This window comes from Nyctibius grandis, chromosome 6 (assembly GCF_013368605.1).
Source record: "Nyctibius grandis isolate bNycGra1 chromosome 6, bNycGra1.pri, whole genome shotgun sequence".
Classification (NCBI taxonomy): domain Eukaryota; kingdom Metazoa; phylum Chordata; class Aves; order Nyctibiiformes; family Nyctibiidae; genus Nyctibius; species Nyctibius grandis.
Genome location: NC_090663.1, coordinates 54,902,706 through 54,930,595, shown reverse-complemented (window position 1 = coordinate 54,930,595; position 27,890 = coordinate 54,902,706). Strand labels below are relative to the sequence as shown.

Here is a 27,890-nt window from a genome sequence, read left to right as displayed (position 1 = left end):
GAAAAAAACCTCCATTATGCTAATTGAGAATACAATGGTGGAAAAAAGGAGATGCACTAACAAAAAAGAGCTCTATTAAAAAAAAAAAATCCAAAAAACCCCCATGAAACTTTAAAATTATTATTATTTCTTCTACAAAACCTACCAGCTCCTCATATTTGAATAAAAAGTTGTGCCTGGGCCATTTACATTACAAAGGTATTTAAAATTCCAACAGTTACCTTGATGCAAATCCATAAACTATATTTAGGTGTTTGGAGGATGTTGACTGCAGCTGGTACTTCAATACTTATCTATATTGGGACCAATGTGCTACAAAATTTAGCATATTAAGGTGTCTCCTAATAAGTTCCATGTGTCTGCAAAATATTCTGTGGAGATAAGGATCTGTGTACTGATCTTACCCTCTATATTATATTTATAGTGCCTATGTACCACTTTCTACATAAAAAAATAACACTTAACTAATTGGTGATTAAATAAAGTATATTTGAGACAGATTGTGGCTCCCTTGTGTTTTTTTCTAACCAATTCAGGAAATAGTTTGCACCTAAGGATGAGAAACCAAACTACACTGTGGGTTAAATATCTTCTCTCCCCAAACTTGCTGACACCCCTAGAGAGCTCTGCAGAGTCATTTTAAAGGTCCCTTTTAAAAGGAATCTTTTATGTGGGTTTTCTTGGTTATTTTAATTGGGACTAAAGTTATGCAAAACAATAGAAATTAATGAAAAAGAAAGTAGTATAAGCAAAGAATTTCTGCAATTCCTAAGGTCACTGCAATTCTATGACAGCTATACTTATCAAAAACTGGGCTAACTGGCACAGCTTTTCCCTATAGTGTGAGGACCAAAGCAACACTGATTTAAAACATTAAGTCCAGAAACCTCTATTGTAAAGGTAATAATTTAAGTCCAGAGTCTGTCATGTGGATCCTCTAGTTGCCAAATGTAGCCAAAACAGTTGCCACAGATATTGACTATGTAGTCAGATGTTGGCTTCTAAAGATGAAGCAGGTGAAAATGACAGCAAATAGTAGGACAGTGTTGGCTATTTAAATATAATCATTATTTCTGAAGTGCCTATGCACAAGCCGAAGCTTATTTGCATCAGTAACACTAATGTGCTAATTCAATACACATTCAGGAAATCTGCAGCTCAACCATAACCCAGAGTCTGGAGAATACATTTTTGAGACAAAAAAAGATACAACGGCTAAGGATTTTGTGACAATCCTTGATTTAACTTATTTTCTTAACATGAGCATACAGCCTATTTTGCTGTAACTGATATAGATGTTGAGTAAGATAAAACATGTTAGTAAAAATTAAGCAATAACTTTTTTCCAATTGAAAATTTTATTCTACACCCAAAAGTTTTCCACCTTGACTTCACTGGTACCTTTGTATAAACTTGCACTCCAAGTTATTGGTTCTGCACTATCAGTATGACTACAAAGAAAAATAAAAAGATAAATTTCAAGGAAAGATTTCAAACAAGAATGAAAACTGCAGATGGGGAAGATGACTGTTCACAGATGAGCACAGAATTAGCATGAAAACCAAAGTGCTGACAAAGAAAAGGTCTGGGAACCAAAGAAATATGAAAAAAAAAATACAGGAAGGAACAGAGACTAGTGAATTAGAGAGTCGTAATAGGCCAATGAGGCATGTTTACAAGAATAGGAAGTGAAAGCACCTAAGTTTTCAGAGAACATTTCAAGGAAAGACAGAATAAAAATATGAAAAAATGAACATTTCATTAAATATATTGTACAGTCTTCATCCCTGCTCCCCTTCTAAAATAAAATAAAATTTCCTGTAGGCAGCAGACCTTTTTCAGAAATAATGTATTCGTTAACCTGTCAGAACTGACCTAATTTCAGTCTCGGGAGAGATGTAAGAGTGCATAATTGTTATGTACCATAGCAGGTTTCTCCACTAGTTATTTGAAGCACCACCTCTTACACACACACACACACACATATAGTGGCGCAAATTTATGCAACTATCGGTTACAGAATAGCATGTTACATTACTGTTGTGGTTATATTTAATGAGTTTTGGCAATGCGTTTAGCAAAAAGGAAAAAAAACCCTAAAATTTACTATGTGCAAAAGAAAGCCCAAATACTAAGAAAATGTACAGAAGAGATTTTGAGTGACTCACCCTAATGCCTCAGGATAGTTCAATAGAACGTTCCGGCATCCCAAATTGAACATTGAAGTTGAATCAGCCTGTCCACACTTCCTTGTTCTTCAATCAAAACAGAGCCTCCCCTGGCTACAGATATTGAGCTTACACTGTAAATACTTCTGCAGAAGTTTTCTCTTAGTCTAAGAGATGGCTAAGAAAATCTGAAGCAGCAGCATGCTTCCCCCGGGCAAGAATTCTCTAGACAATAGGGTAGTTCAGTGATTTTGTTAACCTGGCGTTTAAAAAGCCTCCCGTGAAAAGGAGGTGAAATCTTGCCATGCCAATCTCCAACGGGTATAGTTTCCCAGGTGTATTTAATAAGATTTTTATTTGGTTCTGCAATAATCTACTCAAATTAATTCAACAACAAGCCGAGTATTTTATGAAGACATGGCCTCAAGTCTTTAAACGTGCTTTTTATGCTTATGTAGAAATACTGGTACTAATCATAGACTAATTAAATTTATCAGAAGTAAAGCAGCACATTACATTCATTACTTACAACCAAAGGGCAAGGGGACGCAACAGTTGGAACAACGGATGATATAAACAAAGCTGAAATGAGTGTCTTCAGCAGAAGAAAAGCTGCCCAATATTGTAAAAATTTTAAATTATCCTATCTTTACTGTAACAGTAAGTAACTCACCTAGAGTTTTAAAAGTCAGCTTTAAGAATTTTATGGGTATTTGTGTGCAACAAGGACTATGAGATCTGTACTGTACAGACTAGCAGTAAGAAAAAGGGATATATCACGTCAGTGCTCTCTTTGCACCCTCCAATTTACTGTGCTAGGATCTTCCACGAATGTATGACATCATAAACATACAGAAAGCATTCTGTGTTTAGCCAGAACAGTGGCATGACCTACTGAAAATTCATTACATTATAGAATATAAGGTACTGCAAAGCACTAACGCAAAGTAAGCCTTCTGGCAGTCTAAAAAGTTTTCTGTAGATGACCAAAATAATTTAAAAGTATTTTAATTAAATTGTAGATCTGCATGGTCAGCTGAAAATAGCTGTTCTCTATGCAGTCCAAGTTGATAGCATACAGTAATGCTCTTGATATTTGTCAACCATAATCCGTTACAAATAATTCAAGAAAACCAAAGGGTAGGTAAACAAGTTTTACGGGAGTTTCTTACTTGATACAAGGTGGAATAAACCAATATAATTTTCTAGACACTTAAAAAGATATATAAAATTACCTTAACATCCACAGAATTGAAAATGGCATTACTTTCTTTTCATAGATTTTGAACATAGCAGTTAGCATCTGGAAGTATAGGAAAAATATCACTTCCTAGTACCTGAGAATTATTCTGTATGGGTAGTTTGCCTTAGACGACTTTTTTCTCTTCCCTTCTGCATAAAAATAAGAAAGAGACTAAGGAAAACCAGAAGTTAAACGAAAAAGTGTGACTTTCTGGTTTCTATTGAAGCTTTAGAAGCATCCTTATGGGTGATAAAAATGATGTTTTACAGAAAAGAAAGAAAGGAGAGGATGAGACATATGGGACTGTAATGTGGGGAGAGAATAAAAACAATACAGCAAGATAAAAGCAAATGAGCAAAGATGCAACAGCAGGGGAAAATAATGAGCCAGAACAAAAGCCCCACCACTAACAAAGTTCGCAAATATTTGCAAACAATATTCGCGAACAAAGTTTGCAAATATTCCCAACAGCAAGAGAAATTTGCAGAAATGGCAAAAAGAAATTTGAGAAAGGAAGACAGAAAAACCTGGGGTTTAGGAACAGAGTCAGCCAACTAATTTCTTCCCTTTCTGCTTAAGAGAGTATAAAAAGCTCTTATATTCAAGCATTTGGCACCTTCTTTTGGCAATATATGCCCCATGAAATGGAGATAGACTGGTGGAGCCAGGCTCTGCCTTCCCTGCAACAAAAATGGGAGCACCTGCCAGAGAGCTCCCAGGATCGAGGGACAACTGTACTCTGCCCCTCTCAGGTGGAAAACAGTAACCTAGAAGAGAGGAGTGAGTGGAGGCAAGTCTATGGCCGTGGCAAAAGGCGAGTGCCCTCCTTGCCTACCTTGCCTCCACAGGTGCCTCTGAGCAATAGATATGAAGCCCTAGTGGAATACAGCTGGTCCAATGGGGATGTGGTGGAGAGGCAACCTATATCAGAGGTCCCACCACAGTCAGAAAAACCTGACAGGCGTATAGCTACCTCCTCCACAAGGAAGAAGAGAAGAGTTTTAGTGGTTGGAGACTCCTTCCTAAAGGGATCTGAGGGCCCAATATGCAGAGCTGACCCCCATCACAGGGAGGTCTGCAGCCTGCCTGGAGCCCGAATCAGGGATATCACCAGGCAACTCCCCAACCTGGTGAAGGCCACAGACTACTACCCCCTGCTGATCTTCCAGACAGGTGGGGAAGAAGCTGCATCCTGGAGTCTGAGGGGGATGAAGAAAGACTACAAGGCCCTAGGACGGCTGGTGAAAGAGTCTGGGGCACAAGTTGTTTTCTCCTCCCTCCTTCCATTTTCAGGTGATGATGTGGGATGGAATAGTAGGATTCTCTCTATTAATGCCTGGCTACGAGACTGGTGCTACAGGCAGGGCTTTGGGTTCTTTGATAATGGCTGGTTTTATAAGACAACAGGCGTGACGGTAATACATGGGAAAGGTTTATGTCATAGGGGCAAAAGGGTTCTGGGACAGGAATTAGCAGGGCTCATTCGGAGAGCTTTAAACTAGATTCGAAGGGGGATGGGGTAGTAGCTGGGCTTGCACCACTGGGGCAACGCTCTAGTGTTGAGGTAGACCAGGAGGCCTCCCATCCTCCTGGGGTGAAATCGGTGTGCCCAGCTCGCTCCCTGAAATGCCTGTACACCAATGCACGCAGCATGGGGAATAAACAGGAGGAGTTGGAAATCCGTGTTCGGTCGGGGGGCTATGATTTAGTGGCAATCACAGAGACTTGGTGGGACACCTCGCATGACTGGAATGTGGTCATGGATGGCTATGTCCTGTTCAGGAAAGACAGGCCACTAAGGAGAGGTGGTGGAGTTGCTCTTTATGTGAGTGAGCAGCTAGAATGTATTGAGTTCTGTCCAGGGGCGGATCAGGAGCGAGTTGAGAGTTTGTGGGTGCGAATTAAGGGGCAGGCTGGCAGGGGTGATACTGTTGTGGGTGTCTATTACAGGCCACCGGATCAGGATGAGGACGGTGATGAGGCCTTCTACAGGCAGCTGAGAGCAGTCTCGCAATTACAGGGCCTGGTTGTCATGGGGGATTTCAACTACCCTGATATTTGCTGGGAGGCCTACTCAGCCAGCCATCCTCAGTCCAGGAGGTTCCTCCAGTGCATTGATGGTAACTTTCTGATGCAAATGGTGGATGAGCCAACTAGGAGAGGAGCGCTGCTGGATCTTATCCTCGCTAACAAGGAGGGTCTGGTTGAAGCAGTGAAGGTTGAGGGCAGCCTTGGTTGTAGTGACCATGAGATGGTAGAGTTCAGGATCTCATGTGGCAGGAACAGAATAGCTAGCAGAATCGCAACCCTGGACTTCAGGAGGGCCAACTTTGGCCTTTTCAAGCAATTGCTAGGGGAAATCCGATGGGACAGGGTACTAGAAGGTAAGGGGGCCCAAGATGGTTAGCATTCAAGGACTGCTTCTTCCGAGCTCAAGATCAGAGCATCCCAACAGGTAGGAAGTCAAGGAAGGGTACCAGGAGACCTGCATGGTTAAACAGGGAACTGCTGGGCAAACTCAAGTGGAAGAAGAGGGTGTACAGATCATGGAAGGAGGGGCTGGCCACTTGGGAGGAATATAAGTCTGTTGTCAGAGGATGTAGGGAGGCAACTAGGAAAGCTAAGGCCTCCTTGGAATTAAACCTTGCAAGAGAGGTCAAGGACAACAGAAAGGGCTTCTTCAAATACATTGCAGGTAAAGCCAACACTAGAGGCAATGTAGGCCCACTGATGAATGAGGTGGGGGCCCTGGAGACAGAGGATAAAAAGAAGGCGGAGTTACTGAATGCCATCTTTGCCTCTGTCTATACTGTTGGAGGCTGTCCTGAGGAGCCCCGGACCCCTGAGGCCTCAGAAGAAGTCAGGATAGAGGAGGAATCTGTCTTGGTAGATGAGGGCTGGGTCAGGGACCAATTAAGCAACCTGGACGTCCATAAATCCATGGGCCCTGATGGGATGCACCCGCGGGTGCTGAGGGAGCTGGCGGAAGTCATTGCTAGGCCACTCTCCATCATCTTTGCTAAGTTGTGGGCAACGGGAGAGGTGCCTGAGGACTGGAGGAAAGCAAATGTCACTCCAGTCTTCAAAAAGGGCAAGAAGGAGGACCCGGGGAACTATAGACTGGTCAGCCTCACCTCCATCCCTGGAAAGGTCATGGAACAACTTGTCCTTGGTGCTGTCTCTAGGCACATCAAGGATAGGGGGATCATTAGGGGCACTCAGCATGGCTTCACCAACGGGAAGTCATGCTTAACCAACTTGATTACCTTTTGTGAGGACATAACCCGGTGGATAGATGATGGTAAAGCTGTGGATGTGGTCTATCTTGATTTCAGTAAAACGTTTGACACGGTCTCCCACAGCATCCTCGCAGCTAAACTGAGGAAGTGTGGTCTGGATGATCGGGTAGTGAGGTGGATTGTGAACTGGCTGAAGGAAAGAAGCCAGAGAGTGGTGGTCAACGGGACAGAGTCCAGTTGGAGGTCTGTGTCTAGCGGAGTCCCTCAAGGGTCGGTACTGGGACCAGTTCTATTCAATATATTCATTAATGACTTGGATGAGGGAATAGAGTGCACTGTCAGCAAGTTCGCTGATGACACAAAACTGGGAGGAGTGGCTGACACACCGGAAGGCTGCGCAGCCATTCAGAGAGACCTAGACAGGCTGGAGAGTTGGGCGGGGAGAAATTTAATGAAATATAACAAGGGCAAGTGTAGAGTCCTGCATCTGGGCAAGAACAACCCCATGTATGAGTACAAGTTGGGGACAGACCTGTTGGAGAGCAGCGTAGGGGAAAGGGACCTGGGGGTCCTAGTGGACAGCAGGATGACCATGAGCCAGCAGTGTGCCCTTGTGGCCAAGAAGGCCAATGGCATCCTGGGGTGTATTAGAAGGGGTGTGGTTAGCAGGTCAAGAGAGGTTCTCCTCCCCCTCTACTCTGCCCTGGTGAGGCCGCATCTGGAATATTGTGTCCAGTTCTGGGCCCCTCAGTTCAAGAAGGACAGGGAACTGCTAGAGAGAGTCTAGCGCAAAGCCACAAAGATGATTAAGGGAGTGGAACATCTCCCTTATGAGGAGAGGCTGAGGGAGCTGTGTCTCTTTAGCTTAGAGAAGAGGAGACTGAGGGGTGATCTCATTAATGTTTATAAATATGTAAAGGGCAAGTGTCATGAGGATGGAGACAGGCTCTTCTCAGTGACATCCCTTGACAGGACAAGGGGCAATGGGTGCAAGCTGGAACACAGGAGGTTCCACATAAATATGAGGAAAAACTTCTTTACAGTGAGGGTAACCAAACACTGGAACAGGCTGCCCAGAGAGGTTGTGGAGTCTCCTTCTCTGGAGACATTCAAAACCGGCCTGGACGCGTTCCTGTGTGATATGGTCTAGGCAATCCTGCTCTGGCAGGGGGATTGGACAAGATGATCTTTCGAGGTCCCTTCCAATCCCTAACATTCTGTGATTCTGTGATTCTGTGTGATTCATATATAAAATATCCATTTAATCTGCTGCTCAGCATAAACATGTTCAATAAAGACAGAACTATAGTGATAGTGAAGTACTGAAAAACATCTATTAAAAAATTGTGAACATTGGATACTGGTTTTATCCCCACTATAGATGATGTGAAGCACGTTAACTAAACTAATATCATAAAGAATAATAATCAAACTAAACCCAAACCAGAACATACTCCTTTAAGGATGTTGTTGGGATAGAGAATCACAAGGAAAATAAACTCATTCCTGATATTAGGAAATAGCATTGAGCTATAAAGATCTTCAGAAGACAGACCTATTGCTCTCCACGGATATTTAGTGCAAAGGGAAACATTAACAAGTAAAGAAAATACTAAACGGATGTTCGTACACTCTGATCATTTCATAAAAGTTTTTGTTTTCCTCCTTGTTCTCACTAGTTTTGTTCTTGTTTTGTCTTTTATACTACTTGTCCATGTTATTTTATCAGTCAGATCACTCAAATCACATCTAGGAGTTCCATAACAAGGAATTTTTTAATGGTTTTGCTATTTAAGTTACTGATGAGTTCATACCTCTACTGTTTTAAAAAGATTTTAAAATTTACTTCTCTAGCAATACAAGAGCAGCTATAAGCAATATACATAAACGATTTTACTCAAATTTCTGTAAGAGACTATTATTATTTTGCCAAGTAGCTTGTTCCCACAGATTAAATTGCCAACGTTTGACAGATGCTTGTGAAATGGCTACCACAGAATTTGTGGATCAAATTTGAAAGGTAAACTCTACCTGCTGTTCAACTCCTATTGGGTTGACATCAAGCTTACACACTCTCAAGTGTTGTACAGATTTAACAGAAAATGTGATAAAGAATCACCACATACACAGGACTGCTAATAAAGTTGTAGCATACCACTTGGTCAAAGATTTTCCAGAATAGTAATATTAAATGCAACACTAATCCACTGTCAATACAAGGACAGTACTGCCTTCTTAAAAAAACGCTATCTTTAATTTAGCTTTATTGATATAAAATTTGATTGCTAGATTATTTTGAATGAGAATAGGGGAAGGCTGTATCCCAACAGAACATGGAATAAATACTGGTTTCCATATTTTTAAAAATTAGGCCTTTTCACTGACATCAAAGATTATCTTCTCGCAAATTAATTGAATGCAGTCCCAGCTACACCCAAACGACCTCTAATCCAAACACTTGTTCTTAACTCCATACAACCAAAAAAGAATTCCAGTATTAATACAACTTAACACAGTATACAAATCAATTTATTGATTTTTCAGGCCAGCTTGCAAGCAAAACTCCAATTTTTGTGTAATTCATGAAGGCTAATTGTTCTGAGTACATAATTAAATAGGAGCAATATTATTTGTAAAACTTTTATTTCTGAGGCTTGGACCATCTATCTGACACACTCAATGCAACACCCAGCTCCTGTAGCAAAAAAGGTCTCTTGGCCTGAGGCACCAATGGAAGTTCTACCAACACTGTCTCTCTCACTCCAAGGATGAATTTACAGTACTTGTCACCAACACCACCAATCTCAGTATATTCAGGTATTTTGGAACAGAAGTTATGCTTAGTTTCATTAGTTTCTGAATTTGCTACATACCTAAATTCACATGTCTAATCAACCATTTTATAATACTCATTCCTCACGTATTAACAGATCTGTAAGTCTAGGGAAGCATTTTCCTAACGTGAAAAACAATTATAAGATTATTAATGTTGATCCCATTCAGGTCAACTGCGGGGTTATGCTTTGCTTCTGCAACAGGTTTATGAGGCAAGGTGTTGGCAGCAAGAGGGCTGCAGGGTGGCCTCTGTGAAAAGAGATCAGGGGCTGCCCCGTGCCAGACACAGATGCCTCCAGCCAGCTCTGCAACAGACCCACCGTTGCAGAGGGTGTACAAACAGCACAGTGAGCATCAGTAAAGCTGGTGGCACCTCTTTGAAAACATATTTAAGAAACGGCAAAACATCAGAAAGCAGAGGAGTGAAGGAAAAAAAGATGACAAAAAGCCCTGAGAACATCAAGGTCAGTGAAGAAGACAGGAGAGGAGGTGCTCCAGGCATCAGAGAAGATATCCACACTGTGGCCTGTGGAGAGCACTGCACCGGAGCAGGTGGATATGCCCTGAAGGAACTGTGGCCCATGGAGATCCCATGCTGGAGCATAGTCCAAGTAAAAAACAGGAAAGAACAAATGATACAACCTCATAGCCCTGCCTTGAGTTCACTGGGATGCTCTCATCATTTCCAAAGAGTCCCGTAAATAACATTATCTGTGGTTTCAGCTCATAGTTTTGCAATTCAGAGAGCTTCTCACATAGTAACAATGGGCTGACTTCTGTCCAGTTACCACAATAATTAAAAATTCCTGGATTTATTTTGCTACATATATATATATGAAACAGTTTTTGGTAGGCAACTAACCTGTTAGCTACTGTTTCTCTAGTAAGCACCTTCTAGTGTCAGCGGACAGTTCCACAAGCCTTCAAAAAAAACTTGTGACAGTGGCAGCATGAGTAAATATGTGACAATGTCTGAAGAGCCAAGTGTTCATTGTTGGTCTCCAGATTTTTACTCATGTTCTGCAATTGCTTGAGTTTTTTCAGGGTACCTGTATCCTTGCAAAACACACAAAATCTTAAAAGCTGACTCCCCTGGAGCCAGATAGGACCATTGAACTGGTCCTTTTGCAAACTTCCACTCTAACCAGCAAAACTTGTCTTTCTTCATGTTGTCTTTATTTCTGTAATAAATTTGGCAATTTCTTAGGGGTTCTCTTTGCAGAATTTATTCATCACCTGACAGGACTCCTGTAGTAGATTTGTCTCCGCATTAATCTTTTCTCCTCAATCATTTAACAGACTGGAAGCTGAAATATAGAGGTACACAGATGCACAAATATAATTCACATGAACACTTTTTAATACTTGCACATTGGGAAGCTCATGCCTCTGATGTGTGTACTTAAAATTGTTTCATATATTTAAGGTATGAAGATCGTACTGCCTCTATCATCTATTGCTCTCATGTAGTTGTGCTTTCCTCATTCTTTGCTTAAAACATAATATGTTAATGAAGGTGTTGGCATTTCTCTCCGAATATTCGATAGTATGTATGCACCATTACATAATAGAGATCAAGCCCTCCTGATTTAGTATCAAATACAAAGCTATCACTTAATTTCATCATGATAGTTAACATTAACAGCACCACCAAGTTTTTCCTGGTTGTTTTCAGATGACTAAAAATCTCCCTGAAAGTAATGATGGTGGTACTGAATATAAAGTTGTAATATGGTATCTAATTCATGTGCTTTTAACTTCAGCATGATTTAATAGACGCACACACGAAAATATATCTTTGCAAGTTTTTTGGCAGTGCATTTGCTAGTAACCAAACAGAACTTCCTTTCCTTTTATTGCTGGCATCCAGTAGATTATGTTTTCAATTTAACGGTTTTTGTATACTAGAAAATAAATGTATTACTATTCCCCAAATCTCATTTGTAATCCTTTCCCTTGATGCTCCTTCTTGCTGTTTTATCATTAATGTTAATATTCTGTTGACTCTTAAGAAGTAGAAACTTTGATTACCAAAAAATGAATAAATGAATACTAAAAGAGCACTGTATTGAAATGAAGGGAGAGTACACAGCCTGGATATAGTTCTCACTGCACTTCTATTGAGAAAGTACTAGTAACAGGTCAGGGACAGAAATGGCATTTTCTGTTATTGGTATAACATAGGTCATATACAACATGCTACCTTTATCCTCCTAAGCTCTTTTAGTTGTCTAAAGCTTACTGAACAGTTTAAACTATAATCTAAATGACCAAATAGTGTACATATACCTAAAATCCAATGGTTAACATTAGGTAAACTCAGCTCCAGAAGATAACTCACTGATCTCCTAGTTATTTAGAAACAACATTTCCAGCCCTTTCACCACGCACACAGTACCTACACACACAAACAGCCTCAACAATTATGTTTCAAATTATTTTAGAGACCTGATGTAAACATTCTAAGCTATAGGAATTCTTTATTGGCCCAAATGCATATTGAGGTACAGCAGAATAATTTATATGCTAGTATTCATATTGTTCTGTATGCTTTCATATTGAAATTGCTTCAGAATAATTTAGAAAAAGAAAAGCACTGACAAACGAAAAAAACCTCCCTTCAATTCAAGCAGGATGTAACCTTTCTGCCTCTCTATCCCACCCCACGGTTTCTGGGACTTGTCTGCCTCTCTGAATGTTTATAACTCTTAAAATCACTCTTGTTCCTTCTCAACCTCTCAATATTTACCACAGAACATTTGCTCTAGCTGTAACATTTTTGCACGTTTGTTAGTTTTAAATCCAGTGACTCAATTTCTACCTTTTCCCCTCCCATGCTGTATCAAACAGCATTGCAGTTGCACGTTCAGAAGTCCCTGGAGGAAAGCACAGAAAGCAAACTCAGATTATCTGGCAGCACTTGCAAAGCATCAAACAGAGAAAGAAAAATGTGTGCTAGTTAAAATAACAAACCTCTGCACTGTTAAATGTCAATGCTTAGAATGAGAACAAAGTATTTTGCCAATACCGTTTTACCAGTTAATGTGGTGTTGCCATTGCTTGTAACAAGACACAGGCTTTGGATCAAGCTAACAACATGGGCATCGAGATTTGATTTTGTCTGGCTTGTCTGGATATTTACTTTAGCTCTAAGGAGCAGTTATCTAATGACCAGGTTACTATTACCTTTTTTGCACTAGCTGTTGTTTAGCTTTTTACAGCTGTGTGGCATAACACCTTGTATTGGGCTTACATGGCAAGATTTTGTTAGCAGGGGATGGGGCAAGGGTGGCTTTATCAGCTATATGTTTGTATCTTACAGATACTAGTAATAAGCACTTCCTCTGTGAAGAATGAACTTCCAATAATGAGCAATCCCAATAATTACAGGCACTGGATGACACCAAAGGCCCCAGGACTACGAACATCTCAGCAATGGTCAGTTGCTCATCATCACGAGAGGCTGTGCAAGAGTAAGCAATACATCAAAGAAAGAGGTAGGTACTAGGAACTTTATGTACATTTAATCTTTGACTGAACTAGATGTGCTAGTACCACTGTAACTGGAATAATAAAAAAAATAAAAATATTTGATCAGACTGTTGAGACTTTAATTAAACTAACATTAAGTTCTTGCCTATGCATATAAAGTGCGGGCTTTGCCCACACTGGTCGTGTCTCCTTGAAGTCTGAATAGTACTTGTTAATCATGATTTTTTTCCCACACCATTCGAACGCTATGTGAGCAAAAAAACAAACCTGAGTAATTTCTTATTGGTTCATACTGTTTTGTAAAGTTATAGAAAAAAGAAAGTAAAATAAAGAAATTGCAAAATGGTATTGGAAATGATGGATAATTTCATGGGGAAGTTAAAATCCCAACTCTTACGCTCTTTACCCCCCAAGTCAAAGGGCCATGTTCAGTTTTGCACTGATCTGACGGCTGCTAGCAACACCTCTATCAGGGAGAGGTTTAGAAATACACTAGCTGTTTGAGTATTTTAAGTATTCTGTCACAGACTTAGGAAGAACAGGTAAAATGCTTGTTTATTTAGGAAGTGAAACTAGTTTTCTTCTCATCAGAATCCTGAAAACATTTTTTTTCTTCCACTCTTCTTCTTTCACCGACTTACATAGTTTTTTCACTACCTTCTCCATTCTTAATATATATTTCTCTAAGCAAAATACAGATCTCTGTGTCAAACCATCACAATGAAAAATGTTCTCTCTATCCTCTTCCAGATAACAGTATCCTACAAGGACCAAATATTACCATAATAAAGAGGGTGATGAAAAAAGAAAGCATGACAGACAGCAAGAGGTAGACAATTCTATGCTCATCAATGATTACAAAAAGAATTTTCTAGTACCAAGGAAGAGAAGGAAGAATGGCAGCAGATGAAGTTCAACAAGGAAGGTGAAGTTCAAAAGGATAATATGCACATGCTCATTTCTGCTGTTTCTTTAAGTTATGTATTTTCTACTTCATTGTGTTTTCAAGATACTTCCAAGAAATACAGGAAGAACTATGTAATTATACATGCAAACAAGTTTCAGGAAGCCTGACCAAAAGGGCAAGAGAGGGTGCTGAAGATGGCTGTTACGCACAAAAGAAGAAAAGATCAGATAAGATTGATAAACAATAACACCATGTTAAGTGGTACAGAATCAGCCTACATAATGCAACATCACCTGTGAAGAAGGTTCATTCACTTTAAAGACCCGCATTAATATTTAGTTGATTGCTTTTATCTTCAGATCCATTTAAGAATAACTGGTGAAGTGTTATTTTTAAATGACAGTAGTATGTCCTCTGTTTGAAATCCAAACAGCAGGTGCTAAATAGTTGCTCCAGTCGAATAACTGTTCTTATTATATACTATGATGCCTCATCAAAATGGAAGAGTAATAAGATTCAAGTATCATCTCTTGTTCTTAAGAAAAGGTATTAGCAGGAAAGGTTTAATACTACTGGCACAAGCACCTTATCTTACCTGGTAAGGGTGGGTGTAGGGTACATCCTCAGGTGAATGAAGTCAATCCTGGGTAAGGGAACACTGAAGCAACTAACAGTGGTGACAGGGTTTGTGGTGAACTCTCCAGTTTTCTTCTGATTTCTTGCTTACAAAGCCATAAACCAGAAATTACCTTCCCGCCCCTGCCGCCCTTGGACAACAACAGCTATCCACTCAAGTAGCACAGTCACAACCAGCAAACACAGTATTTACTTTGCTTACATTGGTGCTGTCTTAGCAATGTCTCTTAGACATAAGATAAAAAGTAGACTAAAGCTATGATTCTAATGGATTAAAAAAATCAGAGTGTACATTTTTAGGATCAGCTCTCCTATTTCCTGGGATAAAGCTGGGTAAATTCTGACCTTGTAAAAGTTTAGCAAATCCCCTGCAGAAATGTCTCGCAAAGCACCATAAGAATTACATACATCATTATGAACATTCATCAAATAGACCACATATTGAAAGGTGCTGACCCTGTATTCACAATCGGTGAAAAAGTATTATTACTGTAAGACAAAAAATACAGGTTTTAAAAACTAATAGTTTCCTTAGGTTTCCAGATCTTGAAGACATATTTTTTTCCATCTCAGAGAAAGCACCACTGAAGGGTTTTCTTACTTGTAGTGAATCACCAATGGATGATTAAGTACACAAAATGGTAATAATAATTGAGTTTTATTTCAGATAATAACTTTGTGATAGCTTACTAATAATTTATTCATAGATATACTTAACAATGAAGATATTACTGCCAAAAAAGTGATGTTTGACTGTTGATAATACAAATATTATGTTAAGTAGTAGAATTTTGCCAGTAATGGTAACTTGCAGCTCATTTCATATACAGCAGTATTATATTAAATTCATAAGTGCAGACTGTCCAGATGTTGTTTTTTAATTTAATAATGATGGAACCAATGAGATCCTGATAGGTTTGTAAACTAAGCCTTCAGAGCATGAAGAATTCCACAGGGCCTTTAAAAAAAAAGAAAAAAAAAGAAAGAAAAGAAAAAAGAAATGAAATGAAATCTTAGAGATGCATGGTTTGATGGCAACACAAAGTTAAATGAAAAATGATCATTTCTGCTGTGTGCAATCATGCAGGCAGCACGTAATAAGAAAGCTTCTTTCACACTAACGATCAACATAACAAGGAATTAAGTGACAACGCACACAAAAACAGGAATATGACTTGTCAGCTTGTGCATGACACAGTTCTAATTAGAAAATGGTTGTTTGCCATGTTTGTCCAGAAAAAGGTAACTAGAGTGAGCTAGTTTATGCTAATAGAAGGAATCGACATGCAGCATGCAGACAACATGAAAACATTTCCACATTATAACAAAACTGTGTAAGTAGATTATTCTGTATTAAAAAGCACTCATTCTAAATGTACTGACAAAAAACATACACGTTGCTTGATAATACAGTGGTTATCCATCCCTCATTTCTGAATTTTGCTTGTTGATCTTTTCTTCAACGTGAATCCAATTTTTTATCATTTTTTAGAAAATAACACTCAAAGCCTATTGCAAAACATTGTAATGTTTGAGAATTTCTGATTGTTATTGAATGCACTTTACTAAATTCTCAGTTCATTCTTTTGAACAAAATTCAAAAGATTTCAGTGCTGCTATGATATTCCCAAACCATTCTCTAGCCTTACAAATAGGACACTGCTAGTATTTAGCATAACGCATGAACAGAGTCAGCAGGGTATAATCGAGTGGGACAAGGATGGCTTTTTAATTCCAATCAAATAAAAACTATTGAAAGGTCTGGTTTGTCAGTGTCCTACTTCTTTCTATCCTTATCAGAATACGTCAGAGTAGATATAGTAAAATCATGTTATTAATTCTAGGGATAACGGCTCAATTAATACTTCGAGATGACAGCGAGATGATACTTCAGCTGACAGCGGCGGCAGCAACTGAGGTGAGGGCGACATCGGGCTGTAACCGGGCGGTTTTCATACTCTTGGCCCCCCGAGCAGCAGCCCCGAGCTGCTTCCCCCCCCACCCCGGACCCGGGAGTTCCCGGCAACGAATCAGGAGAGGAGGGTGTGTAGCACCACCCCCTGTGTTCGGGTGATAAAGAGCCTCCTGGAGGGCAGGGACTAGTCCCTGGCCAGAGGGGAGAAGAGGAGTCAGCAGTGACTGGGTGTGTCCCAGGGCGGGAGAGGCCGCAGCAGTTTGCAGCTCGTTGGGGAGGGCGCTGACTCCCTCCCAGTGCACAAGGCGAGGAAGGCACCAAGGAGCTGTGAACCAGGGGTGTCACCAGCAGGCATTTCCCAGCTCAGTGAAAGAACAATGGTATCTACCTGGCAGAAGAAGATCAAAATGGATGTAGGAACCCAGACAGAGCTCCCACGGAAGGAGGCAATGGTGCAGGTCACAGGCTGCAGGGAATGCTACAGCGTCTCTGTGGTGACAGGGGGCTGTGTGCGCTGTGAGCAGGTAGATGATCTGCTTGGCCGAGCGGCACAGCTGCAAAGCCAGGTTGAAAGGCTTCAAGCCAAAGTAGAAAGGCTTAGGAGCATTCGGGAGGCTGAAATGGAGATAGACTGGTGGAGCCAGGCTCTGCCTTCCCTGCAACAAAAATGGGAGCACCTGCCAGAGAGCTCCCAGGATCGAGGGACAACTGTACTCTGCCCCTCTCAGGTGGAAAACAGTAACCTAGAAGAGAGGAGTGAGTGGAGGCAAGTCTATGGCCGTGGCAAAAGGCGAGTGCCCTCCTTGCCTACCTTGCCTCCACAGGTGCCTCTGAGCAATAGATATGAAGCCCTAGTGGAATACAGCTGGTCCAATGGGGATGTGGTGGAGAGGCAACCTATATCAGAGGTCCCACCACAGTCAGAAAAACCTGACAGGCGTATAGCTACCTCCTCCACAAGGAAGAAGAGAAGAGTTTTAGTGGTTGGAGACTCCTTCCTAAAGGGATCTGAGGGCCCAATATGCAGAGCTGACCCCCATCACAGGGAGGTCTGCAGCCTGCCTGGAGCCCGAATCAGGGATATCACCAGGCAACTCCCCAACCTGGTGAAGGCCACAGACTACTACCCCCTGCTGATCTTCCAGACAGGTGGGGAAGAAGCTGCATCCTGGAGTCTGAGGGGGATGAAGAAAGACTACAAGGCCCTAGGACGGCTGGTGAAAGAGTCTGGGGCACAAGTTGTTTTCTCCTCCCTCCTTCCATTTTCAGGTGATGATGTGGGATGGAATAGTAGGATTCTCTCTATTAATGCCTGGCTACGAGACTGGTGCTACAGGCAGGGCTTTGGGTTCTTTGATAATGGCTGGTTTTATAAGACAACAGGCGTGACGGTAATACATGGGAAAGGTTTATGTCATAGGGGCAAAAGGGTTCTGGGACAGGAATTAGCAGGGCTCATTCGGAGAGCTTTAAACTAGATTCGAAGGGGGATGGGGTAGTAGCTGGGCTTGCACCACTGGGGCAACGCTCTAGTGTTGAGGTAGACCAGGAGGCCTCCCATCCTCCTGGGGTGAAATCGGTGTGCCCAGCTCGCTCCCTGAAATGCCTGTACACCAATGCACGCAGCATGGGGAATAAACAGGAGGAGTTGGAAATCCGTGTTCGGTCGGGGGGCTATGATTTAGTGGCAATCACAGAGACTTGGTGGGACACCTCGCATGACTGGAATGTGGTCATGGATGGCTATGTCCTGTTCAGGAAAGACAGGCCACTAAGGAGAGGTGGTGGAGTTGCTCTTTATGTGAGTGAGCAGCTAGAATGTATTGAGTTCTGTCCAGGGGCGGATCAGGAGCGAGTTGAGAGTTTGTGGGTGCGAATTAAGGGGCAGGCTGGCAGGGGTGATACTGTTGTGGGTGTCTATTACAGGCCACCGGATCAGGATGAGGACGGTGATGAGGCCTTCTACAGGCAGCTGAGAGCAGTCTCGCAATTACAGGGCCTGGTTGTCATGGGGGATTTCAACTACCCTGATATTTGCTGGGAGGCCTACTCAGCCAGCCATCCTCAGTCCAGGAGGTTCCTCCAGTGCATTGATGGTAACTTTCTGATGCAAATGGTGGATGAGCCAGTGGATGAGCCAACTAGGAGAGGAGCGCTGCTGGATCTTATCCTCGCTAACAAGGAGGGTCTGGTTGAAGCAGTGAAGGTTGAGGGCAGCCTTGGTTGTAGTGACCATGAGATGGTAGAGTTCAGGATCTCATGTGGCAGGAACAGAATAGCTAGCAGAATCACAACCCTGGACTTCAGGAGGGCCAACTTTGGCCTTTTCAAGCAATTGCTAGGGGAAATCCGATGGGACAGGGTACTAGAAGGTAAGGGGGCCCAAGATGGTTAGCATTCAAGGACTGCTTCTTCCGAGCTCAAGATCAGAGCATCCCAACAGGTAGGAAGTCAAGGAAGGGTACCAGGAGACCTGCATGGTTAAACAGGGAACTGCTGGGCAAACTCAAGTGGAAGAAGAGGGTGTACAGATCATGGAAGGAGGGGCTGGCCACTTGGGAGGAATATAAGTCTGTTGTCAGAGGATGTAGGGAGGCAACTAGGAAAGCTAAGGCCTCCTTGGAATTAAACCTTGCAAGAGAGGTCAAGGACAACAGAAAGGGCTTCTTCAAATACATTGCAGGTAAAGCCAACACTAGAGGCAATGTAGGCCCACTGATGAATGAGGTGGGGGCCCTGGAGACAGAGGATAAAAAGAAGGCGGAGTTACTGAATGCCTTCTTTGCCTCTGTCTATACTGCTGGAGGCTGTCCTGAGGAGCCCCGGACCCCTGAGGCCCCAGAAGAAGTCAGGATAGAGGAGGAATCTGTCTTGGTAGATGAGGGCTGGGTCAGGGACCAATTAAACAATCTGGACGTCCATAAATCCATGGGCCCTGATGGGATGCACCCGCGGGTGCTGAGGGAGCTGGCGGAAGTCATTGCTAGGCCACTCTCCATCATCTTTGCTAAGTCGTGGGCAACGGGAGAGGTGCCTGAGGACTGGAGGAAAGCGAATGTCACTCCAGTCTTCAAAAAGGGCAAGAAAGAGGACCCGGGGAACTATAGACCGGTCAGCCTCACCTCCATCCCCGGAAAGGTGATGGAACAACTAGTTCTTGGTGCTGTCTCTAGGCACATCAAGGATAGGGGGATCATTAGGGGCACTCAGCATGGCTTCACCAATGGGAAGTCATGCTTAACCAACTTGATTACCTTTTGTGAGGACGTAACCCGGTGAATAGATGATGGTAAAGCTGTGGATGTGGTCTATCTCGATTTCAGTAAAGCGTTTGACACGGTCTCCCACAGCATCCTCGCAGCTAAACTGAGGAAGTGTGGTCTGGATGATCGGGTAGTGAGGTGGATTGTGAACTGGCTGAAGGGAAGAAGCCAGAGAGTGGTGGTCAATGGGACAGAGTCCAGTTGGAGGTCTGTGTCTAGCGGAGTCCCTCAAGGGTCGGTACTGGGACCAGTTCTATTCAATATATTCATTAATGACTTGGATGAGGGAATAGAGTGCACTGTCAGCAAGTTCGCTGATGACACAAAACTGGGAGGAATGGCTGACACAACGGAAGGCTGCGCAGCCATTCAGAGGGACCTAGACAGGCTGGAGAGTTGGGCGGGGAGAAATTTAATGAAATATAACAAGGGCAAGTTTAGAGTCCTGCATCTGGGCAAGAACAACCCCATGTATGAGTACAAGTTGGGGACAGACCTGTTGGAGAGCAGCGTAGGGGAAAGGGACCTGGGGGTCCTAGTGGACAGCAGGATGACCATGAGCCAGCAGTGTGCCCTTGTGGCCAAGAAGGCCAATGGCATCCTGGGGTGTATTAGAAGGGGTGTGGTTAGCAGGTCAAGAGAGGTTCTCCTCCCCCTCTACTCTGCCCTGGTGAGGCCGCATCTGGAATATTGTGTCCAGTTCTGGGCCCCTCAGTTCAAGAAGGACAGGGAACTGCTAGAGAGAGTCTAGCGCAAAGCCACAAAGATGATTAAGGGAGTGGAACATCTCCCTTATGAGGAGAGGCTGAGGGAGCTGTGTCTCTTTAGCTTAGAGAAGAGGAGACTGAGGGGTGATCTCATTAATGTTTATAAATATGTAAAGGGCAAGTGTCATGAGGATGGAGACAGGCTCTTCTCAGTGACATCCCTTGACAGGACAAGGGGCAATGGGTGCAAGCTGGAACACAGGAGGTTCCACATAAATATGAGGAAAAACTTCTTTACGGTGAGGGTGACCGAACACTGGAACAGGCTGCCCAGAGAGGTTGTGGAGTCTCCTTCTCTGGAGACATTCAAAACCGGCCTGGACGCGTTCCTGTGTGATGTGGTCTAGGCAATCCTGCTCCGGCAGGGGGATTGGACTAGATGATCTTTCGAGGTCCCTTCCAATCCCTAACATTCTGTGATTCTGTGAGATGTCACAAACTGCCTGGTAGCACCTTTATGAAAGAAACAATGCAACTATAACATGCTGAAAACACACTACTGTAATAACATTTTGGTAAATCATATGCACTTATAAGTACTACACAGAAATCAAAGTAAAAATAAGAAATGAGACAAAATGTCTAGATGGATATTCTTAAGTAAGAAAGTAAACCTCTGGAGAAGTCTAAGGAGAAGACAGTGATGGAGCTAAAGCAGAAAAAGTGGGAAAATCACTATTTTCATAAAAAGAAGTTCTAGGATGAATAAGTAGTTAATAACTAAACACCTTCCTTTCCTTCTTCGCCACCTTCTTTCCCCCGCCCAAGACATCTAAACAAAAGTTAGCGACAGTAAGTCTGGCCTATATGTCTAAGTACCTCATATTTTATTGTACTTTAAAAGCAAGACAGCAACAACACAACGGCAGATACAAAGACAGAATAAGTTCATGACAGAGAAATGTAGAATAAGTAGAAAGATGGAAAACTTAATAGGCAAGAAAAGCATTGCACTGTTATTGCAGAGTATATTACAGGAATACAATATTTTCAAAGGTACAGAGACCACAGTTTTACATTAAGTTCTGGTCTACTAGGAATCTCAGCTATTATATCATCAAGCCACATATTACTACAAATATTTAAACAGCACACAGTTTACTTATACAATCAGCCAGAAGCCAACTTGCATTCCACAAATCAAAACTGAAGATCATTCATACTAATTGAGCACCACTACAGAATGTAAATTTTACTCTTCTTTTTTTCCTAGAGATGGCAAAATTAAATGCATAATACCTGTCGATAATCAGCCACAAAATTAAAGTGATTAGTGGAAGCCTGTCTTTTCCATATGGCAAACCTCAGCTTCTGTCCCAGAACCTAGTTACTTCTGAAGTTCACTTATGTGAAAACCTGTATCACTTTTTGTAAAGCACCACAGACACCAAACCCTCAGTGGAAGCAAGCAACCTCTGGCAAGTTCAGCACTGGTAACTGTTTATCCCTGTAGTGAGCAGTACTAGGTGTAACAATTCATTCCTGTTCAATACTTCGTGGCTAAACAGAATTCAAACAGCAAGTACATAGGGGTTTGATGGTGAGGCAATATGTTTGGTAAGGGTTGGCAGGAGGCAATCATTAAAACCAAAAAAGTTTCAGCATAAGATTTCACTATTAATGGGTGAAAGTTTGACAGAATTTGCACAAGTAGGACCATCCTAAAACACATGTAGATTTTGAAATGGTATTTGAAATTGTATCCTTAAAAAAGGAAATTGGACATAAGAAGGGAAAATAATTGCTAGAGGGAGTTGTGTGAAAGGAATTAGCATGCCAAGAACTTGGATATCCAGATATGAATAGGTACACAGAAATGCAAGCAAAGCAGACTGGAATGGTTAACATTTTATTTGATTTCTAAAGGTGGTTTTGGGTTTTTTTTTAAAAATAATTTTGCATTAGAGAGAGTTTTATTATGCACAAGTTTGCATTATTTCACTGTATATGTTAGAAAACAAGCTAAGAGAGAAAATAAGAAATAAATGTAGAAAAATAATCTAGTAGTAACATACAATAGCAAGTGGACATCAGTCTCCAAGGTGGGGCGGGAGGAGGCAGAAGCAGGATGTATTTTCTGTTTTAGGCGGCAAAATGCAACTTATTTCATGCTGTAACAACCTATGCAATACTGTGGGCAGGAACAGATTTAGATTAAACTGGAAAGCTCAAGAAGTTCAAGTACTTCAGTATTCTGTCCTCCTGCCTTCCTAAAGTAGAGGACATGATGCAACACGGTCCCTCACAGCATCCATAAACCATGCTGGCTGGCTGCCAGGGAGGATGAGGAGTGTAGAAGGGAGGTGGAGGGGAAGAGTTAGAGCATCCACCTCCACATCTTCCACTCCCTCCTAATGAAACACAGAGGCTCTGCAGAAAGCAGTGCCCAGGCTTTGAGAGGGAAACAGAGGCATGCTGTCCAAGGTAATGTACAGCAAGCTACAAAACGAATACCTGGAAAAATGTATTAGTATGGATACCTGTTAATTTTAATATTGCATGGTAGTACAGGTGTGTTGAGTCAGTATCTACTTGTGTATCACCCAGCACTGCTGTAAATGCAATGCTGGTGATCACCAAGGAAAGGCAATTCTTGTTTGTAGCTATGCAAATCAGACAGTAAGCAGATTGGGAGCAATACCACACAAGTTTGCAGTCTGAGATTCTTGAAGCATAATACAAAACGTAAGGATCACTAAACTGGAAAGGATTCTCATTAAATGGGGAATGAGTTAAGGACCAGTCCAAAGCCTGTTTACATCAGCTTTACTCTCAGTATGAAAGACAAAGAACAAATAGAATAGCAGTTCTGAGATGTGAAACTTATAATACCAGCACAAGAAAAGACATTGTAGAAATCATGTCAGCTCTTAGGAATTTCTACTCTGTGTAGAATAAAATTAAGTACAAATTCTTTTCATCCAAAGACTGATAAAGATTGACAAAGCAGTGCTGAGTCAGACTTCTTTTGGCGACAGAAATAGAGACCTGTACTCTGTTTAATTCTGCTTTCAAGACACATTTTAATGAAAACTCATTAGCCATGGCACACGCTGCAGAGTGTTTGTGTGATGCCTGCATGATACTTTGGACTACCTATTTAGCTACCAGCCATTACTAGAGCTGTATCGCTTAACATGATCTTGTAACCAGTCACAATGCTACTTGACTGTATCTATTTATCTTCCGGTCTGTTTTAGTAATCTGATTGACATGGAAGAAATTATTCCTTGATCTATCAATAAAATAAGGCTTTGCAAACAAATGAAGATGAAGGAGGTTAACTTGGCATTGATTAAGTCACATTAATCATTTATTATTTAGCAGTCTCCCACATCAATTTGTTGGGCACATGGCTCTTTCTGCAACACTCCCAACATGTTTTAAATGATTCTCAGTGCACATATTGGAAAACAGAATAAATTTAGGTCTGTCATAAGGCCGAGATCCCTTTACATTCTGCAGTAGAAAGCAATTAGCTTTCTAAGAAACCTGGATTACTTTCTAATGTCTTCCTTTGAATACACACAGAAGCTGGACTGATATTTTACTTTCAATTTAGTCCAGTAGCAAAGCGGTCATGTTAATCACTTAAGGAAACTGTAGCATTTCCCATCATGGAAGACCTTTTTCCTCCTTATCTAAACTTATTTTAAACTTTATGTTTTAATTCCATAATTAAGTTTCTTATCAGATCATTTTAATATAGAAAAGAGATTAAGCAGTGTGCTTTGCAGTTCAAACAGTTCTTTATGAGACACATTATCTTTACTGCTACAGACTTCAGCTTCCACTTGCTTGCTAAAACAGTACTCTAAAGCAATTTCAGTTGAAAAATCTCAGTGTGCTGCATGGCAGAAAACAGAAATTTATGAGAAGTATTATCCAACAATTAACAGGTATTGCAGGAGATTGCATGATCCAAACATTGCTGATCATCTTGATAGCCAGAATCTGACTGTAACTATGTCATATCCACTAACATAAAATACACTATATTAACTTCCATTCTGGTAATCTCTCCAATACTTACCCAAAACACTCAGTCAACACTGTTTAAACTTTTTCAGAGCAGCTCCACAGAGACAAGAACATTTCTTCACTTTGAAACATTGCATTTCCTCCTTCACCCATTCCTTCCTAAATATAGACTAGCCTCTAGTCTTTTTTCATTACTATACACCCTATGGACGAAAGGATTCATTCCTCATCTAAGTCAAAGTCAGAACTTCCATCTACTTTTAACGACGCATCTAAATGAACTCCAAGGCTAAAGAACAGTCTCTCAACTACTGGATACGTTGTCCAGAAAACAGAGTATTGCTTTCTTTTGGGGGCTAGCCTGTCTCAGGTTTTTTTGCACTGCATAATAGGTAACTATAGTTTATACAGTGAAACAAAAGAATATGAAAGAATATAAACCAAACTGTTCACAGAAGAACTAACTTCAGGATTTCTGAAATGCTACATTCTGAAGTGTATGTATCAATATTTGTACAACATTGATTAAATAATGCTAAACAAATTCCTGATAACACTTTTATCCGGTTATTGTTAGCTTCTAAAGTGGCACTGATGAGAAATAAAACAGGTAACTTTTGTTTGTTTGTTTGTTTGCTTTTGGAATTGCAGCAACAAATGTGTAGTGATGATGGAATGAACTTAAATTTTCTGCTTACCTGTTAAACTAGATATCTGAAGAAATCAATGTATGCTATTCTCAGAATGTGTGACTAATGGGGTGAAAACTATATCTTGCATTCTCTGATCTGTTTTGTGTTTTTCCATTTAATCTAATTTCACATTAACACAATATTCTTGTAGTTATACACACTTATGCACATCCTGAATAAAATGATGTACAGATACTACTTGCCAGGGTTACAACTTGCTCTTTAAAAATCTCATATAAAAGCAAAGAATACAAATGCAATTGCCACTTGGTTTCAACAGAAACACAGCTGAACCTATCATTACCTGTAACAGCTATCCTTTGAAGAGAACCTGCACAATCTAATAAATAAGTCACCAAAAGTTTTTAATAATATCAATGTACAATCTTTGTACATTCCTTTTCATTGAATTCCCTTCACAATGATTATAGGAAGCATGTCTTATTCCCGTAGATTAGTTCAACTTTCTCTGTAATCAATTCCATGTAATGTAATTTTCACAAGTACTCTGTACAAGATAAATACAGGTGGATGTGTTGGTCCACACAAAAACAATCCACTTTTCCTTTTGTTCTTACATTGCTTTACCCTGTATAAGAAAATATATGATTGCAACCATGACATGGTAGAAGCATTTTACCAAGAAAGGTTGAAAAATGTGTTCCACCAATGTTGAAGGGAATGCTGCTAAAGAAAAGGATTTTTTAAAGTTATTGTTATTAACTTTAATACTCAGATCTCAGCCAGAAAACTGTATCTGTTTGAGGGAGGAGACTAATTTTTTTGCAGAATGGGCAATCATCTACTTTACTGACCTCCCCCCCAATCTCCAAGGGAACACAGACTGGAGAAAGATTAAAGAAAAAAAAAAAAAAAAAAAAAAAAATCTGTTAACAGCATGGTCTGTGCAGCATGAGATACCACATATTTGATTTGGGAGAGAACAACCAAATGCATAAATCACATCAGTTAAAAAAAAACAAACAAGCAAACCAACCCTACAAACTGCTTATTCTCATTTTTAGTGGAAGACTTTTATTTAACATTCAAGACATAAAAAAGTAGCTGTTAAGGATAATTAGTCCCGGAAGAAAGGGATATAGCATTGCAACATACAAGAATGTTTTCAAGTATTTTTGAATATTATGGGATTTTCACCATTAATATATACACCTCAGTTTCAGTAAATACCAACATGTTATTTCACAGACATAGCAGAAAATAAGGGTTCATATCTGGCAACCCATGAACAAGAAATTAGTGCAGATAGGTACATTGAGTAAAGTACCAATTTATTTTCCCTAAATAAAATAGACTCAAAAGAAAAGAAACCACAACCCATAAGTGTTGAATAATACATATAAAAATAATAATTATTAAGAATTTTTTGTCCAAAGTACTTTATTTTTCTAAAAGAAGTTAGTACTTCTGGCTTGAATCAGCTTAAAAGACAGTCTGAAAAAAAACAGTGTAGTTTGATTCAAGAAGTTTTCAGATTAAAATGTGAAATTTTTATGTTTCTATCTTCAGAAGACTATCCAAAGACTCAGAAGACAAAAATTTCATGTTCCACTGATACAAGACATACTGAAAGGAAGGTTTCAAAGCCTGCTTTAATTCCAGTGTCGTTTATAAATTTGAAGCAGCATGTTGATATACACCAATGCAGAACCACAGCCTTATTTTGCAGAACAGTCTTCGGTAAGAAGTATTGTTAGAATTTGCTCAAATCACAAAACAGAACTGTGCTAAATATTCCACATTGTGGCATTCTTAATCAAAGATTATTCAAGAAGGCTCATATAAACAAATGAGTCTTACACATATTCAACCAATCTCCCAGAGGCAGAATACTTTCACTTAAAAAAAAATGGGAAAAAACATATTTCTACAGTTAAGGAATCTTCCCTGACTATGTTCTTTCATGAGGATACATACTATCAATTCACCTTCTAGCAGAAATTATGACAGATGCTTTTCAGGAAACAGAATTTTAACATCACTTGGCAAAATTGTATTTATTCCATTATCTTTAAAAATTCAAATAATGTTTGGACAGCATATGGATATTATAAACATAATAACCTCATTAAATTGTCAGTAAGTGTGCAAATGAATACTGAAAAAAATTACAACCCACTAATACATATCCTCCACATTTACTTATGTTAATTCTCAACTCTTTGTAAAGCATAAAATTAATAGGGCATTGGTATGCTGGCAGGTAGTTGTAATTATCTTCTCATGTTTCAGAAGGTATTTTAGAATCATTTAAGAGCAAATGATGAATGGTGTCCCAGTAAATCCCACTAAATCAATGCATGGACACAACAGCAGCAGAGGCAAACAGGCTGACAGAAGTCTGAACACCCCAAAGACGATAATAAATACTGTTCGATACAGCTACTTACATCATGGCCTATGAGTTCTGTCTGCGTCGATTTATCTGCTTGGGAAGCAAGAGCCTTCTGAAAGCATTGAGCCTTTTCCTGTAAAACAAAATAACATATCATAGGTGAGCCATGTTTTTCCTCACCGGGCTTTGCAGCTCCAAATATCCAGATTAGTTCAAAACTCATGCATGGACAGCTGTTCAGAAACAGATTTATTATGGCACTATTCTCACTGGGAGGCTGATTTTCTTACTGTTATTTCCTTTCATCAACTTATCTTTCTCTTAAACCGACAGTGGACTCGGAAAGCCCAACTATGAGGTAGAGCTGGGCTCACAAGAAGGGTGTCACTGAAGCAT

The 27,890-nt window shown here is 40.6% G+C and overlaps 1 protein-coding gene across 2 annotated transcripts in view; it reads right to left on the bottom strand.

Moving 5' to 3' along the window:
* The window catches only part of CCSER1 (coiled-coil serine rich protein 1), a 680,898-nt gene that overhangs the window by 251,460 nt on the left and 401,548 nt on the right, over positions 1 to 27,890 (bottom strand). For both annotated transcript variants that reach the window (XM_068404065.1, XM_068404066.1), the window contains exon 8: positions 27,550 to 27,627. In XM_068404065.1, coding sequence (XP_068260166.1) covers positions 27,550 to 27,627 — 78 coding nt within the window. The remainder of the gene's footprint in view (positions 1 to 27,549; positions 27,628 to 27,890) is intronic.